Source organism: Mastigoproctus giganteus, chromosome 5 (assembly GCF_048544385.1).
Source record: "Mastigoproctus giganteus isolate SK-2022 chromosome 5, ASM4854438v1, whole genome shotgun sequence".
Taxonomy (NCBI): domain Eukaryota; kingdom Metazoa; phylum Arthropoda; class Arachnida; order Uropygi; family Thelyphonidae; genus Mastigoproctus; species Mastigoproctus giganteus.
In genome coordinates this window covers 208,093,616-208,113,763 of record NC_143579.1, presented here as the reverse complement: position 1 = coordinate 208,113,763, position 20,148 = coordinate 208,093,616, and the positions used below count along the sequence as shown (strand labels likewise).

At 37.1% G+C, this 20,148-nt stretch overlaps 1 protein-coding gene across 3 annotated transcripts in view; it reads left to right on the top strand.

The window, feature by feature from the left end:
• The window catches only part of LOC150086044 (opioid growth factor receptor-like protein 1), an 80,222-nt gene that overhangs the window by 33,766 nt on the left and 26,308 nt on the right, over nt 1-20,148 (top strand). For all 3 annotated transcript variants that reach the window (XM_090373674.1, XM_090373673.1, XM_090373675.1), the window contains exons 4-5: nt 9,139-9,211; nt 16,821-16,899. In XM_090373674.1, coding sequence (XP_090229800.1) covers nt 9,139-9,211; nt 16,821-16,899 — 152 coding nt within the window. The remainder of the gene's footprint in view (nt 1-9,138; nt 9,212-16,820; nt 16,900-20,148) is intronic.

Here is a 20,148-nt window from a genome sequence, read left to right as displayed (position 1 = left end):
GGCTAAAGGCAGACTTCCACACATCAGTCCTACACCTGTCTTTCCTCAATTTGAATTTATGCCCTCTCAGGCAATTATCCTGAGCAAGAGGAAGAATCCCATAAGTATTAAGCTTGCTCAACCCATTCAAGGCTGTATACACCTCAATCAGATAACCTTGCAGATGCCTAATCATCAGACGCTGTAATTTGCAAAACTTAAACCTTTCTTTGTAAGAGCAACCCTTTGTTTCATTCACTAATCTTGTTGCCCTTCTCTGTACTCGTTCCAGCAGCTCTACATCCTTCTTGAAATGAGGCCTCCAGGCCTGTATACAGTACTCTAGGTGTGGCCTGACCATTGCCTTATACAAGAGGATAATCACATCCTCATCACTACTAGAAAACTTCCTGTATATCATTGATAAGACACCATGAGCCACTCTTGCAGACCGTCTGCACTGCTCAGAAAACTTCATATCTGACAACATAATTACCACCAGGTTCTTTTCATTCTCTACCACCATCGGTGTAGTGCCACAGTTGATACGTTACTCTAGGTTAACTGCTTCTCATATGCAGTACTTTACATTTGTCAGTGTTAAACTTCAGTTGCCACAGCTCAGCTCATCTGCTCAACTTTTCTCGATCCTGTTGCAGTAGTGTAGTGCCGACCGGGCTAGCCGAGTGGGTAAAGTACCTGCCCGGCAACCCAAAGGTCGCGGGTTCGATTCCCGCCTCGGGCTTGGATCAAAGTACTGCAAAAACCTTGGGAGGTGCAATATGGCCACAGAAGCCGATGCGCCAACAACTACCAAATCAAAAAAAAAAAAAAAAAAATAGTGTAGTGTCATTAACAACCCTGCCAACCTTCGCATCATCTGCAAACTTAGTGATTAAGCCTGATATACCATCATCCATATCATTAATAAATACAAAAAATAATAATAATGGACCCAACACTGAACCCTGGGGTGACTCCACTAATAACTTTAGTCCACAAAGAGCAGTGTCCACTGATTACAACTCTGTCTTCTCCCACTCAACCATCCCTTTATCCATAGCAGCAATTTGCCTCCAATGCCACACTGGTCCAATTTGTACAGCAGTCTTAAATGTGCAACAGTATCAAAAGCTTTTCTAATATCCAAATATATGATATCAAAATTATTCTTTGCATCCAGTTCCTTTGTGACCACATCATAGTATCCAATCAAATTGGTCACACAAGACTTCCCCTTAACAAAACCATGCTGTGTCAGAGGTATAACTAAAGTCGTGTCTAGATGATCCTGCAGTGCTTATTTAACCAGCGTCTTCATTAATTTCCCCGGGACAGAAGTTAAACTAACAGGTCTGTAATTACTTGTGTCGCCCTCTGTTCCTCCTTCGTGAATTGGGGTGACATTTACACATCTCCAGTCCATGGGTACCTCCCCTGAGTCCAAGGAAGCTCTCATAATTATGGCTACGAGTTTGTTTACTTCCTTTGCATCATAGTATAATTTAATATAACTGGATAGATCCCATCCACCCCAGGTGCTTTCTAATGTTTATCTTCAACAATTTCTCCTCCACTTTCCTCTCAGTTATTACAAAATCATCTAGCTCACTACCAGAGTTTAATACACCTCTGGCATTCCCCTCCCTGAATAACTCCATGTGTGAATGTAGATGCAAAATACTCATTTAATTTAGTTTGTTAGCTACCTGAGCTGGATCATTAACAGTTGAACCATCGATATCAAGTGCACCACGAGTTTACATAAATAAAGAAATCTTTGCTGTTTTTCTTTGCATCCTTTGCCTGCCTAACCTCCTTTGTGACTTGGTTAAAGACCAGCTTATATCTATCATAGGCTTCTGTGTCACCTGTTAATTTATGTATCCCATGCATTTTTCTTCTCTGCCATCTCTAATTAGTTATCTGACATCCATTTAGGCCTAAACCTTGAACAATATTTCTTAGTTGGTATGAAGAGCCTAGCAGCTTCTAAGATTAATTCTTTGAATGTTTCCCATTTTGAATTTGTTGTTGGTAACATCGTCAGTTGGTCCCACCGTATGGAATTTAAAAACTGTTCTCAGACCACTGTAGTCACCTTTATAAAAGCAAAACCCTTTCCTTTACCCTTGATAGTAGTTACCTCTTTGAGTATATCCCACTTCATCGCACTGTGATCACTGCCACCTAGTGGTTCCTTTATCTGCAGATTCTTAATGCATGAAGAATCACTACTGATAATCAGATCAAATCAAGAGTATTACTCCTTCTAGTTGCCTCCTGAACATGTTGCTGTAGAAAACAAATCCAATAAATCAACAAAAGCCTTGCTAGTGTGTGAGTGACCAACCCACAAATTACAGTCAATATCTGGGAAATTAAAATCCCCCATTATAAGATAATCCGATTTACTGGCCCGCTCTATTTCTCTGTACAGTTATTTATTATACTCATTAGAGTCATTAGGCCTATAACACACTCCTACTCTCAATTTTGCTTTCCCAGTGCTTATGTCACACCAAACTGACTCAAACTGTCACATGAAACTCACTGCTCTGTCCACCCTTGTCAACTGGCTGTACTTCCTTAACTAATAGTGTAACCCCTCCTCCCTTCCTATCATGTCTATCCTTGCTATACACATTGTACTCCCCAAATTCCATTTTTGCATTCTTTATATCTTGTGACACCATGTCTCTGATATCCCAACAATATCTGCATTTGAATTCAGGAAATTGGGTCTGCTTTCAGTGGCCTCAATGAGTTCTCTGCAGTATTCAACTTGTGCTTGTCATTGCTGTCTGTTAACGAACGTGGAACAAATTGCACATTTTCTTCAAATCCTGGGTTATTATTTGTCAAATGATTTCCTTATTAATGCACAGATCTTCTGAAATCATTTGGAGCATTGCACCATGGTCATTGTTAATGATTTTCTGCACCTTGTCAGTCAATTCTGGCATTTGAGCCTTTTTTCTGGGCCTGGATGTTCATCATCTTCCAGTGATTCTCTTCAGTGGACAAAATGTTGATGCTACTCGAGCACACACATGCAGGAGGCATACAATTCTCTCCATACACATGCTTCATAATTTGAAATGTTTCTGTGGCACTTTTGCCCAGTCAAACACAAACCCTTGATGTTTGCTCTTTGTTCCATTGTCTCTCCAAACACAGACACAGGAGTGACATGTAGTTTAGTTCATAATCTAAAAATGGTGGCAATTTTCTCTGGCCTTGACTACAGTACTCGAGGAACAATCACTCTTCCATTTCATGTTTACTTTTAGTAGATGCAGTAGTATAGGAACTCCTTGGCATTGGGGCAGGTGCCAATGGCACCAGTATCAGAAGGGTGCCACTGACAGGCCAAGCTGTTTTGACTCAAAAGGCTAGCTGACAAAATGGCGTCCCTAGATGATGTTGCATCAGAATGCGATCAGAGGTGGGGTGAAATTAATTTTTGCCAAATGGAGTGTTTTCAGAGAGCGATTCAAGCCTATATGCATCCTTAAATCTGAGTATATACTGCATATCAGCATAGATCTATTTACTGCCAGAACGTAATTTTGAAGGGACCAATCAGGCAACTGCTTCATCAGTGCATGCACAAATGCACAGCAGTTTGCAATTATTGCATTGTGTACGTTCTATGATAAGTTATAAATGTGTATAGTATTTTTGTTCTTGCTATATAAACAGGTAATCATAAATATTGTGATTTACAATTTAAATAAAACCTCCCCAGGACAAAACCTCCCAGGAATGCCATCAATTAAAGTGCAAAGTAGGACAAAACTCCCTTAGTTAAAGTAAAACGTGACAAAAGTCCCCATTTTTTTCATCATTTAAATTTTATAAATTATAAAATTTAAACACCATTATAAAAATTTTAAAAAGGGGATCTTTAGAAACAGAAAAAAAATTAAAATTTTAGTAATTTTAATAATGATGTAATCCTGGAAAATATAATCTTTGTCTGTGTTGGTTCACTCTACTTGATCATTGGTTTGTTCACTCTACTTGATCACTAAATGGTGACCTGATGCACTCAGGTCACCATTTAGTGATCATGTGACCTTACCTTGTATCTTAGCAGCCTGCCAGGGTTTAAATCAGAATTAACCTCAAGTCATTGCTGGGGAGGGCAAGTCAGGTGTGTATATAAGGCTGCTAGATTTAACCTGAGGCATCAGTTCCACTTCAGCTACCATAGTGTTAACGTCTGTGAGAATATACTGTTGTTGTGAGCTTTACAGTGTTTTTAAAAATTGGTTATACTCTTTGAGTGACCTGAAAAATCAATCTTTCTTCAATCATCATGGAGATCATCAAGAATAATAAAGGAGGTTCTAAACTGTGCGTAGAAAGCTACTTATACATCAAGAAGAGCTCAAACAGTAGACGAATACATTGGGATCATTTGCAGAGGAATGCACGTTCTTGCAAATATTTTGCTTATAGTGATTTGGAGGTGAAGCAACTACTTTCTGTGACTGAACACAGCCACGACCCAAATCGTAACAAGGTTAAAGTAGCCGAAGTAAGGAACACCATAAAGACAGTTGCTTTGACCAACAGGGTCAGACCTGCATATATTTTTGCAGATGCCATATGTCAACAACCACTTGAAGTCTGTTGTGCCATTGGTCGGCTTGACTCTTTGAAACGTAACGTTCGGTGTTTTCAGAAAGGAGCATTGCCAAAGGACGTAACACTTGTTGCATCCAGCCACCAGCTCTTCCTGATGGAATACTTCCAGTATGCATGAGAATGATTCTTCCTGTTTCCACCACAGTTACAGAATGTCTATCTGGCAACCACTGATGAGGAGGATCACACCAACAACCTATGCTAGAGTTGGAATTTTGCTTTCGATGGGCTTGTGGGGCATGACCACCCAACCATCTGGAAGGCCATTGAAAGTATTAGAAAGGATCAGGCTGTATCAATAGCCCTGATTAAGGATTCTCATGGTAAGCCTCCGAGAAAACAAGTCAAACGTGCCACAAAGGAGTATCAACGGTGTTTGAAGAGCCTTTGTCTGGATTATGTGGATGAGAGGAAGACCTTGGAGGAATTTATGAATAAGTGTAGGTCACAACATCAGGTGGAAGGAAAATGAACTTTAAATTAACCTTAATGCTTAATGAGAATTTCAATATTATGTTTTATTTGTTTGATTTTTCATAGATACAGTATGGTGTTCCTTTTATTATGTTCATTTTTATGATTGTGTAAATAAGTTTATTCTTCTGTAAAGCAGTGAGCTATAAATTTATAATGCAAGTGTTAGAGTATGCTGCAGTGCAATACTTATAATTCCTTCCTTATTGCAGGCTTATGACACAACGAATGTAATATTTTACATGTCAGAGAAGTGTTCATAAATTAGTGTTCTTATAAAAATAATAAGAATAAAAATTAAGATTTAAAAATTTTGTATTATTGTTTGTCCCATAGGTTTGTTCCTAGGGGTGTTTTGTCCCCGGGTGTTCTGTCCTACACTGCTCCCGAATATATAGTGTTAAGTACGTATCCTGTCACTAATGGCCGATGTTTCAATAAATTGTTGAAATGCAAAAATGAAGATGCACTGTATTGTTTTCTGTGTCTCTTATTTGTATTTGGCACAAATAATGTTCCTTTTTTTTTTTTTTTTATGTAAACCCCAAACACGAGAGGTATTAGAACCTATAGTACTTAGTACCGTGCTTGGGTTGGAGGTTGAGAAGACGAAAGAAGATATTTGTTGACACTGGACTTGAACTTCTGTAGACTGTAATTTTCAGGAAATACATATGAAGGAAGGTTGTTCCAGAAAACGGCAGTTGAATGAATAAACGAGGAAGATGAAAAGTTGGTTCTGTGAGTTTGGAGTTGGACAGTAAATGGATGTTGGCTGGTGGCGGCACATGTTCGGACTGTTTTGAAAGAGAGAGCGGGAATTATAGAAGCCAATTCAGAAGAACAGTGCCCATCGAAGTATCTAGAAGAGGCATGCAGCAGAAACAGTACATCTATGAGACAACGAGTGGAGAGACTTTGTTAAAGATGAATCATTAATTAACCTAACTGCCCTCTTCTGAATGGAATCGAGAAGCCTGAGAGAGGTTTTGGGGGCACCACCCCAGATGTGGGAACAACATTTCATGGCAGGGCGGATTTGCGATTTATACAGAGTGAGCAGAAAAGTAATGCCGAGAGCGAAAGAGAAAACCAAGTTTTTTAGATGCAGAAGGAGCAATATTTATAATGTGCTTGTGCCAAGAGAGATTAGAAGTCAGGGTAATCCCCAAAAGAGATATATCATTTTGCCTAGAAATCGGAGTGTCACTAAAGATAAGCATAGGAGCAGAAGAATCCTTTTTGCGAGATATAAGACAAGACTGAGTTTTAGAAGGGTTGAAATCAACTAAGTTGTCTTTGCCCCACTGGAGAATTACCTGAAGATCAGCATTTAAGGAATTGGTAGCAGATTTTCAAGAAGTTGAAGCTGATTGAGCAGGACAAGGTTTCTCAAAATGGAAAGTGGAATGCAATGTGCTATCATCGGCAAAACTATGGATAGGATTTCCAGTCAATGGAAGAAGTCATTAATATTCAAGAGGAAAAGAGTGGGGAAAGAACTTAACCTTGGGGGACACTGGCATTAGTGGAGAAGTTAGAAGACAGAGAGCCATCTACCATCACCCTCAGTGAGTGATCAGAGAGAAAACTGGATAACCAATTACTAAAAACAGTTGGCAAACCATAAAATGGAAGCTTGTTTAGAAGACCTTTATGCCAAACATGACTGAAAGCCTTTGAGATGTCAAGAGCAACTACTGGTGTTTCACCGAACCTTTCTATTGAGTTAGTCCATAAATGGGTAACATAAGCCAGAATATCACCAGTTGATCGACACTGACGGAATCCATACTGGCGATCGTTGCTCAGACGTAAGGTTTCTAGGTAATTTTGCAGTTCAGATAGATTTAAGGACTGGAAATATGTAAATCCGAACATTCTATTTCATTGTAATTCATTACAACACATAACCAATTTCACAAAATGGAAATTGGTAGAAAAGGGTCTTCAAAAATGTGGACGAATTTATGACGTACCACTAGCAGCAACAAGAAGTGAAATTTTGAAATGGCGCCATACACTGAAAATAATATTAAAATGTATATTGTGCTGAAAATAATATTAAAATGTATATTGTGCTGAAAATAATTTGACATTTCATAGATAAGTTCAATAAACAGAGGTCCGACTGTACTTATTATTTATTATGATTTTATCAATTATCGAAAAAAAGCCGCATAGCTATGAATTTGCCAAGAGTGCCAAAAACCTAGCAATGCCTCTGAGTAGATAACAGCAGCACCAGCATTTATCTCATAACATCAGTCTCATTTTACAATTGCCACACTGTGTATGAACAAATGAAGTGGGTAAAAGTTTTTTTTTTTTCTGGCTAATGCTGTATAAGCTCACTTGCTTCCTTGTATCATTTTGGGATTACTGATACTATATATTTATAACACCTAAATAAATATGAATGAGTTTAAGTACAATTTTACTATAAAAAAAACTAGCCTAGACAATGTTCCATATAACAATGTCATTGCTCTTTGTTGTGATTGACAAGTATAGTGTTTGTTTCTTCTCAGTGCCTAATATGTACATTTAATGTTATTAGAAGATGAAATGCACAAGGCATAATTTCTTATGGGTTTAGGTAATTAACTATTTAAAATTGGTGTAGATACACCATAGTTTACCCATAAATTTGAACTATGTATGTAGTGTAAAGACATCGTTTTAATTGTATCACATATTGTGGGTGCCTTCACAACGAGATAGCTGGTATTACACTACTTCGAATAAATAATGCTTCTCTAGTAGAGAAGACTACTGTTATTTATTTTCATAATTTCTTAAGGGTTTAGGTAATTAACTATATAAATTGGTGTAGATACACCATAGTTTACCCATAAATTTGAACTACGTATGTAGTGTAAAGGCATTGTTTTAATTGTATCACATATTGTGGGTGCCTTCACGAGATAGCTGGTATTACACTACTTTGAATAAATAATGCTTCTCTAGTAGAGAAGACTACTGTTATTTATTTTCAGTGGATGCCACCACCCAGACAATTGTTTCAAAGCTAGTTGGCTTCATCATCGGTGGGTGGGCAGGTACCCCTGGTAATGCAACATGCCATCACAGTTGCAAAGTTATTTCCAAATATGAGAGATGCCAAATAGTGAATAAATAATAATGTATTAGAAGACGAAATGCACAAGGAATAATTTCTTATGGGTTTAGGTAACTAACTATATAAATTTTCTATATAAATTAACTATTATATATTTAATGTTATTGTATTATTACTTAAACTACACAGTATCTTATATTGGTTAATTATCATCTACAACATTACTGTAATTTATTAACGAATACATGTATTTAATAAATTGCCTAATGTTTAGTAATGCCTAATAAATTGCCTAATGTTTAAATTGCTCAATAAGTTGCCTAATGTGTACCTCTTTTATGACATTTAATGTTATTCTATTATTGCTTAAACTACAATCTTATATTGATTAATTAACTATTATATATTTAATGCTATTGTATTATTACTTAAACTACACAGTATCTTATATTGGTTAATGATCATCTACATTACTGTAATTTATTAACGAATATTTAATAAATTGCCTATCATCTACTGTAATTTATTAACCAATATTTAATATACTTGATTATCAGTGAGCAGTTGCACCCAGGGTTGGCAAATTGGATGATTGCTCCAGGTATTGATGTATCAGGCCATTTGTTAGGAACCATTTAGGACTTCACTAAAGGAAGTATCATGCTTTGAGTACTATTCAAGCTAGCAGCTGCCATGGTTTCAGCTTTAAACATGGAAGTTATTTCTGAATAATATTCCAGTTGTAGAAACAGTTTAACTTTTTTTTTTTTCTACGACAGACAAACACAGTTTTAATGCTCTAATTTTGAATATAGGAATAATTTTTTTTCTTAGAGAATGCTTACTGTACTTCTTGTATATAAGTGAGGAGTTATTAATGAGCAAGTGTTTTTTTTTTTTTTTTTTTTTTTTTTTTTAATTAAACTGCTCTTAATTTCTTTTTTTAGGGAAAAGAAGATGACCCCTCTTTGGATAAAAACCTTTTATTCTATACAGGTGAAATTCCTTCCTTGCCTGAAGGTCAGTAATTTGTTTATTTAACAATTATAATTTGTGTGATTTGATTTCAAGCAAAATAGATTTATTAGCGTATAGATTTTATTATTATTTATTAGTATATAGGTTAATAGATTTATTAACTTTCTATAATATATATATTAATTTTTTTCTTTAAAAAAAATTGACACATTTCATTGTCTATTTTTTCAAATTAAAAAAAAATAGGCATTAATGAAACATGTCTCAAATACTAAGAAAAATCAGCCTTTTTTCTTAGTATTTGAGATGTCTTGAGGTTATGAGACCCAATTGTAAAAAAAAACAGCACTTCTGACTATGAGTCATGCACTCCATAGTTTATACTGTTCATTTACATTTATGCTGTTTATTTCTTCATTTCATATGACTTTATAAAGTTGCGTGGTGTAATATAAATAGTAATTATGTCAACTTATGAAGAAAAACTGTAAACACAGTGTGAGATATTTGAGCCCTCTAAGTTCTATTGTATCACAGGGATGTTACTTGAAACACCCCTGTGATACAATGTACAGTAAGAGCCATAAGCAATGTGTATGTCAAACTGAAAATGAACAAATGAGTGAATCTTTTTTAGGAGCTTCTGTGATAAGATAAAGTACAAAAAAAGTAGTAATATGTGGACAAAGGTTTTTACAAGAACTTTTACTGGAGTAACATTATTTTTATTTTTTGCATTTTCTAATGTAAAAATTTATATGAGTAAAACCATATTTTGAGTATTTTATTTAGTTGAGTATAACTATTTTTTTTTATAAATTTTAGAATATTAACTTTGTTATATGAGATTTCTTATAATTTTGAAAAACTGTGCTTTATTATATTTTCATTACTGTTTTTTTTTAAGCCTTTCATATACACTGAGTGATCACTGAATTATGACCACCTACCTAATACTTCGTAGGTCCTCCTTTTACCCTCATTACAGCAGCTATCCGACGTAGCATTGATTCAACAAGGTGTCGGAGGTGTTTGGGAGGTATGGCCAACCAAGCTGTGTATAATGCGGTCATCAATGCAGGTATGGAGGTGATTGGTGTATCCAGACACCTGATAGGCCTTTCCATAGTGTCCCACAAGTGCTCTATGGGACTGATATCGTGGGAGTTCGGAGTTGACGATAGTGGAGACCAGTGATACGTTGTTCCACACGAACCAGGGGTCCAAGTTCCTGCCAGTGAAACATGCCCCACATCACACAACCGCCTCCGCCGGGCTGCACTTTTGATACCATGCATGATGGATCAAGAGCCTCACGTTGTTGATGCCAAATCTGTACACGACCATCCATGGTGTGGAGTAAATAACGTGACTCATCCGACCAGGCACCTTCCAGTCTTCTAACATCCAACTTGCATGCTCTTTGCACCAGGCGAGTCTTTTACGCCAATGAACCTTGGTTAGGAGAGGTTGCCGTAGGAGCCATCTGCTGGTATAGCCCATACGTGCGAGCATGCGATGCATGGTCATGCCAGATATTGTTCCGGGTTGGCCCATGTTGTATTGGGTAGTCAACTCTTGAACAGTGCTTGGCCCGTACAAGTCATTGGACCCGGAGCTCACCTCTATCAACCTTTCACTGACCTTTGCAGTTTTGCCATCGGGTCGTTGTCTGACCATTTTGACTACGGCGGCTCTTGAACACCTCACCAGTTCAGCCGTTTGGGCTATATCAATCATCTGCTGGTATAGTCCATACGTGCGAGCGTGCAATGCATAGTCATGCCAGATATTGTTCCGGGTTAGCCCATGTTGTATTGGGTAGTCAACTCTTAAACAGTGCTTGGCCTGTATGAGTCATTGGACCCATCTCACCTCTAACATCAACCTTTCGCCGACCTTTACAGTTGGGTCGTTGTCTGACCATTTGATGTCAGTCCTAGTACACGTTTTAACTACAGTGGCTCTTGAACACTCCATCAGTTCAGCCATTTGGGAAATCGAGGTACCAGCTCGTCGAGCACCCACAATCTGTGCTTTATCAAAGTCCAATAAATCCTTCCTTTTTACCCATAATGTTTGGAAATTTACTACCTACTGAACCACTGACACCTTATCTATTCTATGTAGGTCGACTAACTCTGCACTCTCGTACCTCACATGGTCAACGGGTTGCAGTCAGTTTTCATAGGGGTGTCAAAATTCAGTGATCACTCAGTGTAATTCATCTAGAACAGTGTTTTTCAACCCTTTTTAATTGAACACTTTAGAATGGGTAAGAAATTGGAGAACTCTATATACATTATATGGTATTCTGCCAATATATACTGTATATAGTGGTGGAACACTATATGTTGTGCTTGCGTGCATTGTGCATGCAACTTTTTAAATATAAATTTATTTTTTTAAATTTTTATTTAAATTGAATTATTTTATTTTTATTTTGTTCATTCATTTTCAGTACAAAAAATCTTCATTTCAAGAATAGATATAAAATAAATAATCAAGTTACTTATATCACAAGGATTTGTTTTCAGTATACAGGGTATCTCAAAAATATTGGTACAAACATTTAGGGGAGGTAGGTAACATCTAAAGGAATGTGAATTTCATAGGAACCCATAACCGGAAACATCACGGGAAAGTAGTAGCAGAGGCACAAGAAGCAGAAATGACACAAGACAGTAATTAGTGGCAAACATTTATTTGACATAATATTAACAATGGAGTACGAGATGGATGCATTTCATGATGTTACAACAGATGCTCGAAGGTTCCACCATGAGATGCGATGCACGCGTGACACCGACGCAGCATGGATTGGCAGACACGGTCGAACACACCTGGAGTTTCTTTGACAGTAGCAGCAGCACAGACAAGTCTCGCCATGAGATCCATTTCCGTCTCTACAGGCGATTCATACACGATAGATTTGAGGGTCCCCCACAGAAAGAAATCAAAGCTCGGTAAATCAGGTGAGGGTGGGGGCCAGGCAACGGGTCCACCACGGCCAATCCATTGACGCCCAAAATGCCTATTCAAAAGGTCACGAACACACCTTCCATAATGGGCAGACGACCCTGTCATGTTGAAACCAAATGTTGCGTCTCACATTTGCCATAACATCGTCAAGTAACCCTGGTAGAACTTGTTCAAGAAAGATCCGATATTTAGTGGAGTTCATGCGGGATGGTAACAGGTATGGGCCAATTAAGCAGTCACCGATCATACCTGCCCACACATTTATTGTGAAGCGATGTTGTGCCGCATGGGGGTGCCCACCGTGTGGGTTGTCGTGAGCCCACACATGAGCATTGTGCTGATTGAATAAGCTTTCCCAAGTGAAATAAACCTCATCTGTGAACAAAACATAGGCTGGAAAATTCAAGTCTTGAACATTGCGCCAAAGCCACAAGTGCAGGATGATCTTGGGGGGGGGGGGAGCAGTAACTGAACCCTTTGGAGATGAAAGGGGTGTAAGGAATCGTCATGCCAGACACGCTGTACACTGCAACGAGACACTCTTAAGGCAGAGGCAACAGCACGTGTGCTGGTAGTAGGATTATTCTGGATGGCATTCGACACATTTTCTTCCATGGCGGGAGTTCACGTTGAACATGGTCTGCCCGCACTACTCCTGTTACCTCTAAATGACCCATAATTTCACAAATTTTGATGCACACTCGCAAACAAAGGTGGTCCGATACATGTCTGTCTGGGAAGCATTCTCCATAAATTCGTTGAGCGACTCGTCCATTGCCCTCTGCTAATCCATACACTAGGTGCATGTCTGCCAGCTCACAGTTCGTATATCGATGCATGCTCTTCGTGCAGCGACTACTGCTTGAATGAGTAAACCAGAAATTTTCCCTCTCGCGAACTGATGAACAGCGTCATGTACCGACTTACGGTGACATTTCCGGTTATGGGTTCCTATGCGATTCCCATTCCTTTAGATGTTACCTACCTCCCCTAAATGTTTGTACCAATATTTTTGAGATGCCCTGTAGATATACTAAATATATATATTTTTTTATATATTAAAGTATAGTCAAATACTGCTATAACTAAGTAAGCAAAGTACTGCATATGAGTAGCAGTAACCCAAGAGAAACATACTACCAGCTGTGTGGTACTACACTCAGGGAAGTGGAGAGTGAAAAACAGATATGAAGTTTGCTGAGCAGTGCAGACGGGCTGGAAGAGTAGGCAGTGGAATCTTGTCAATGATATATAGGAATTTTGCTAGCAGGGACAAGGAGGTGATTATCCCATTGTACAAGGCAGTGGTCAGGCCACACCTTGAATACTGTGCACAGGTCTGGAGGCCTCATTTTAGGAAGGATGTAAAGTTGCTAGAATGAGTACAAAGAAGGGCAACAAGATTGGTGAGAGGAACAAAGGAGTGCTCGTACCAAGATAGGCTTAAGTTCTGCAAATTGCAGCGCCTGGAGATTAGGCACACGTGAAGTGATCTGATTGATGTGTATAAGGCCTTGAATGGATTGACCAAGCTGAATGCTGATGGGATTCTTCCTCATGCTTAGATTTGAACCTGAGGGGGTATAGATTAAGAGGAAAGACGATTGTAGAATAGATGTGAGGAAATTTGCCTTTAGCCAGCATGTAGTTGATTGCTGAAACAGACTTCCATCTCTTGTTGTGGAAGTTGATAGCTTAAATAAATTTAAGGCTGAGCTCTACGCACTGCTGCTCCTGTCCACCTGGCTACGGAGGCGCCAAATCGGCTGATGCTGCATAAGCTTGCTTTCTTTCATCATATGCCTCACCTAATGGTAACTAATAAAATTTCAATGAAAAATTCATTATAACAAAAATATTTCTAGATCCAGTTGACTTTCCTTGTTAATAATGCCTTGCACATCTCCTCTGAGTGAAATAGTTGAGACACAAAATTGTTTTCAGTCTCCATATTGCCTAAGTGTAATTGGTTTTAAAGTGAACCAAGTTTTCAAGTAATTATGGAAGACACTATAAATGATTCTCGCTGTAATTGTATTTCTAGGAGTTATTATCTAAATAAAAAAAATGGAAGTTTTAAAAAATGCGGCAAACGTATTCACTATTGCACCCTCTTAAATGTCCCATATTTTTGAATGATTATGCTCAAATAGTTTGGTAAGGCATTTAAGTACCTTTTGCTTCCTCCTCCTCCTTGAAACAGATGATACAGGATGATAAATTTGCACAACTACTTACTTTTACTAGTTTATTTTTTGCCATTGGAAACAAAATGCCCAAGTTAAAGACGAAATTCCAAATTTCTGCTTGTATGTTCAAAAAAAAAAAAAAAAAAAAAAAAAGCAGCAGCCATAGATTTAGTTCAATGCAACCTGAATCCACAAAAGCTGAATTTTCATATTAATGCACAAAATTAAAAATGTAAATATTAAACACAAAAATTGACATTCTAATATATGCAAAGTAATGATAAGTTTTGCTGTACCATAGAAATGTGTATCTGTAAGTGTGGGTTATTAAAATTTTGTGATACAATACAATATTTCTTATAAATATAATATGCTTTCAAAATGATGATCTCTAAACAAATGTTTTTACCTTTGTAGTATGAATTTTATTATTTTATTTATTATTTATTTATTTTAAAGAGGATATTTAAGTAAAATAAAATAAACTGCTACTTTGATATATTAGAACAGTGTAATTGATTTATTTGAACCAATAATAATTCTTTTTAAATAATTTTCACTGATATTCATTTTAATGAAATTTCAGTACTGTACATCAAAATGATTTTTGTATCCCAGAGAAGTTCATTGTACTGTAATGGGATTTCAATATATATTAAAATATCAAAAATGTAGATAAATGCTAACTTTTTTGGGAGCATTTTGTGGAACACTTGGGCAATGTTTGGGCAACACCAGTATTCTATGAAACACTGGATTGGAAAGAAGACATAAAAAGGCCTAATTATTAATTAGTTTCATGTAATTGCAAGGTAAAGTCATACTTTGGTTCTTTAGACACATCTATATGTGCCAGAAGAACAGTTTCTTATGTTTACAGTTTAATTTTTTTATCTTTAATAATTAAATGCAAAAATCTAATTGCATTGTTATATGGTACTGAACAACATTCTTATTACATGTAATATGAATATGTAATAATAATATTGTTAAATATTGAGGAAGATACGTTAAATCACAAGAAAGCAACATGAAATATTGAATATTACTAAAAATGGATAACCCAAAGTCAATATTAAACTATATTTTGTGATTTTAGTTTTAAACTGGGGGGGGATGATACTGTGGGATACCTATATGGCAATGGGCTGCCCACTATGAAAGAATGAGTCAAAGAATGAGTTAGGGATGTCCACCTGCAGGCTGTGGGTGGACACTCCCTAATCTATATGATACAGGAGCTGAAACAAATAGCATGTGACACAGCAGGTGAGTCTCAAGACGTGCAAAATCAAATAGGCTTATATAATAACTAGTCTTATAGGCTGTTAACATGTTAAAATTCTGAAGACAAAAGGTCACTTTTATCGTACAGATAAGTATAGAAAAAAAGATAAGCCTTATTTCACTCAACTAAATTACTGCTTAAATAAAAGTGTACTTTTTACTGTTTTAGGTAAATCGATAGGTTACAGGGCTATCGAGTTATCACATAGCTCGTTGCTGAATGGTGTGTATCGAGGTAGCTAAGGCAGTAGAGCAAGTGATGTAATTGGATAGAGAATGAGATATTTTTAGACAGTTGGCAGAACATAGCTACTTGATGATAGCATGATATTTGAGCGTTTTTTATTGTGGTGTGTAATATGGGTTTTTCCCGAGAAGAATGTGTGGCGTTTTGCAACATTATCTTACACCCAATTCATTTTTGTATTGCCAAGAGACATTTAGTACCGTATTAACATTCAGTAACATCAAGAACTGAAATTTGTGTCATTGATGAACATATTCCTTGTGGAATTGCATAAACCACATACGTTCCCTTTTTTTGTGTGAAACAATGACTGCATGTTTACACAAGCAAGGTGGACTCCTCTGGACATGTTGCTCCAATAAAACCTAGATAAATTATTCAGTTGATCTAAAAATGCATTACATGAGGAAATGTGGTATTCTATATTTCGTTAATTGTAATCCCAGATTATATTATTACTTAGGAAGACAACAAATTTAGGCAGTTTACAATAAAAAAGATAGGAGTAATTGTGCAATCCAAAGTAGTTGTCTCAAATGTGTAGACAGGCTGAGAATAGGCATATGGTTTTTTATCTGTGATGTACAGCATTTTGCTAGTAGGGACAGAAATCTATCACCAAGCCAAAAAGTGTAAAAATAATTAACTGTTCATCAAACCAATAGATATCTATTCTAGGCAAGTACTAAGAATTAAACTGGTGAATTTGCAACCTTTCTGAAAATATGTATGAAACAAATCAAGTTCATATAGAACATAGTACTAGTGTTCTGTGTGAACACTAGTACCATATTGTGTTAATAAAATAAGTTTAATGTAACTTAAATTAAATAACTTAAATTATTTAACATTTTTCGACATATTACTATAGTCCAATTATGAAATCTTATATAGTGCATGATTTTTGAGTCATATTAAACATTATATTATATTATATTGACAACAGGTGATTATATTGACAACATCCATGCTACTTGGTGGGGAAATTACAAAACATTAGAATATCATCATGGATATATACAGTGGTAAGTAATGTATTTGGTGATAGTTTAAGCTTCTGACTGAGTATATATTAATGGCATATTCATTATTTAATGGATCCAGGTGCACAGGTTCATGGTGTGAATGCATGTGTGCACATGCATGCACATGATTTAAGTGAAATAATTTAATTGTTATTTAACAATAAAAAATAATTAAATATTAGAAATTGTAAATATATATATATATATATATATATATATATTAAAAATTGTATTAATAACAAAGATAAATAACAATTTAAGTGAAAATTTCCTCTGTGAATAATAAAGAAGCACAATAGTTGCCACTCTGCATATTATTTTGAAAACTAATATAGATACATGTTTATTAGCATCATCAGCCAAAAAAAAAAAAAACTCCCATTTCACTCCTCCATTCATTCCAAATGCCTGTCCAGCTGAGCCTTAAATTTATTTATGTTATCAAATTCCACTACAAAAGATGGAAGTCTCTTCCACCAATCAACCACCTGCTGGCTAAAGGCAAACTTCCGCACATCCATTCTAAAACTGTCTTTCCTCAATTTGAATCTATGCCCCCTCAGGTTCTTAATCTGAGCAAGAGGAAGAATCCCATCAGCATTCAGCTTGCTCAACCCATTCATGGTCTTATGCACCTTAATCAGATCACCTCACGGGTGCCTACTCTCCAGGCACTGCAATTTGCAGTATTTAAGCCTTTCTTGGTAAGAGCACCCCTTTGTTCCCCTTCTCTGTACACATTCTAGCAACTCTACATCTTTCCTAAAATGAGGCCTCCAGACCTGTACACAGTACTCTAGATGTGGCTTGATCAATGCCTTGTACAATGGGATAATCACCTACCTGTTCCTGCTAGCAAAATTCCTATATATCTTTGACAAGACTCCATGACCTGCCCTGGCAGCCCATCTGTACTGCTCAGCAAACTTCATATTTGACTGCACAATTACCCCAAGGTCTTTTTTGCTTGCCACTTCCCTGAGTGAAGTACCACACAATTAGTACGTTTCTCTTGGGTTATTGCTACCCATATGCAGTACTTTGCATTTGTCAATATTAAACTTCAGTTGCCACTTCTCAGCCCATTTGCGCAACTTATCTAGATCCAGTTGGAGTGGCATACTGTCTTTATCGTTGTTAACAAACCTGCCAACCTTTGTATCATCTGCAAACTCGGGCATTAATCCTGATATACCTTCATCGATATCATTGATGAATACACAAAACAACAATGGGCTCAGCACCAAACCCTGGGGAACTTCACTAATAACAATTGTCCACGAAGAGCAGTGTCCATTGATTACCACTCTCTGTCATCTCCCACTCAACCATCCCTTTATCCATTGTAGCAGCTTACCATCCTTAATGCCATACCTCTCCAATTTGTACAGCAGTCTTCCATGCGCAACAGTATCAAAAGCTTTCCTGAAATCGAAGTATACGATATCAAAATTATTTTTGACATTCAGTTCCTTTGTGACCACATCATAGTATCCAATCAAATTGATCAGACAAGACATCCCTTTAACAAACTAACGCTGTGTCTTAACTATTACTGCAGTCTTGTCTAGATGATCCTGCAATGCTTCTTTAACTAGTGACTCCATTATTTTCTCCAGAACACAAGTTAAACTACAGGTCTATAGTTAGACCGTGGTTCAAGCCCGTGACCACCAAATATGGAGGATGTGGAAAGGTCAGGGAATGACCACCGCATATCCCCAGAGCAATATGGCCTTAGTTGCTAATTCTCCTAAAAACCAAATAACAAACAAACCTTATGTTTAACTTCAACAATGTCTCCTCCACTTTGCGGCACCTCCGTAGCCAGGTGGACAGGAGCAGCAATGTGTAGCACATGCTTCTTGATTAGACTTCTTGGTTTGAGCCCGTGACCACCAAATACGAAGGATGCGGAAAGGTCAGGGAATGACCACCACATATCCCCGGAGCAATATGGCCTTAGTTGCTAATGCTCCTAAAAACCGGCGCCTCCGTAGCCAGGGGAAGGAGTAGCAGTGCATAGCACATGCTTCTTGATTAGACCGGGGTTCGAGCCCATCACCACGAAATACGGAGGATGCGGAAAGGTCAGGGAATGACCACTGCATATTCAGGAGCAATATGGCCTTAGTTGCTAATGCTCCTAAAAACCAAATAACAAATAACAAACAAGCTCCTAAAAACCAAATAACATCCTCCACTTTGCTCTCAGTTATTACAAAATCACTTAGCTCCCTGTTAAGAGTTTGATAAACATCTGGCATTCCCCAGAACTTTCTTTTTAATGTACCAGACAGCCTCTTCAGAAAATCTATATATACAAAGGGGGTATATAAATTATCTAATGATAAGGGTCAAAATAATGTTTTAGAACATCTCAGAAGTTCTTGTTTGTTGCCACAACAGTTGATTTGTTAAAATGTGCCAAGAGTATATGATGTTTCAAATGAATGGTAAGCTAATTTCAGGGAAACAAATGTGAATAATTTCAAGCGGTGTGTCAAGGTACTAAACTATACAGTAATGTCAGAAGCATTGTCAATAAAATGAGTGAATTTGAATTCCTGGTTAGAACAAGTAATGCTGACGTAATTGGGCTAACAAAAATGTGGCATCACCTAGAAATAGATTTTCATTGCATGAAGAGGCATGCGTAATGTAACTAGAAAGGATAGGAAAAATGGAAGGGGTGGGTCATGCTTATTTAAAGTAGCCTAACTGTGACAAAGACTTTTCCAGATTCAGAACTTACATGTGCCAACATTACATAGAATCTGTGTCGTGTGAAGTAGTTGGGTCGAAAGATACGAGAGTGGGAGTAATGTGCAGAATAGAAAATTGTGAAGATTATAATAAGGGTCTCTACATGCAGATGGACTAGGCAAGCAGGGATGAATGCCTTATTATGGGTGATTTCTATTTGCTCCTATCGATAGAAGCTATTGGGAGGGAACTCACCATGAAGGACAAAAATTTTAAATAACCTAGATGATTTTTATTTGTATCAGCATGTTAAAGAAAATACTAGGGGTAAGAATATTCTAGACCCCAGATTATTATGTATGAATCAGATGACATCATAGGACTTGCAGCACAGGATCCATTAGCGGGAAGTGATCATGCAGTCCTTAGATTGAAGATGAAGAAAGATGTTGCAGTTGTTAGAGGTAAAGGTTTAATTTCAGGAAATGGGACTATGACAATTTAAGATGCTACATATCAATATGGAATATAACACAGGAAAGG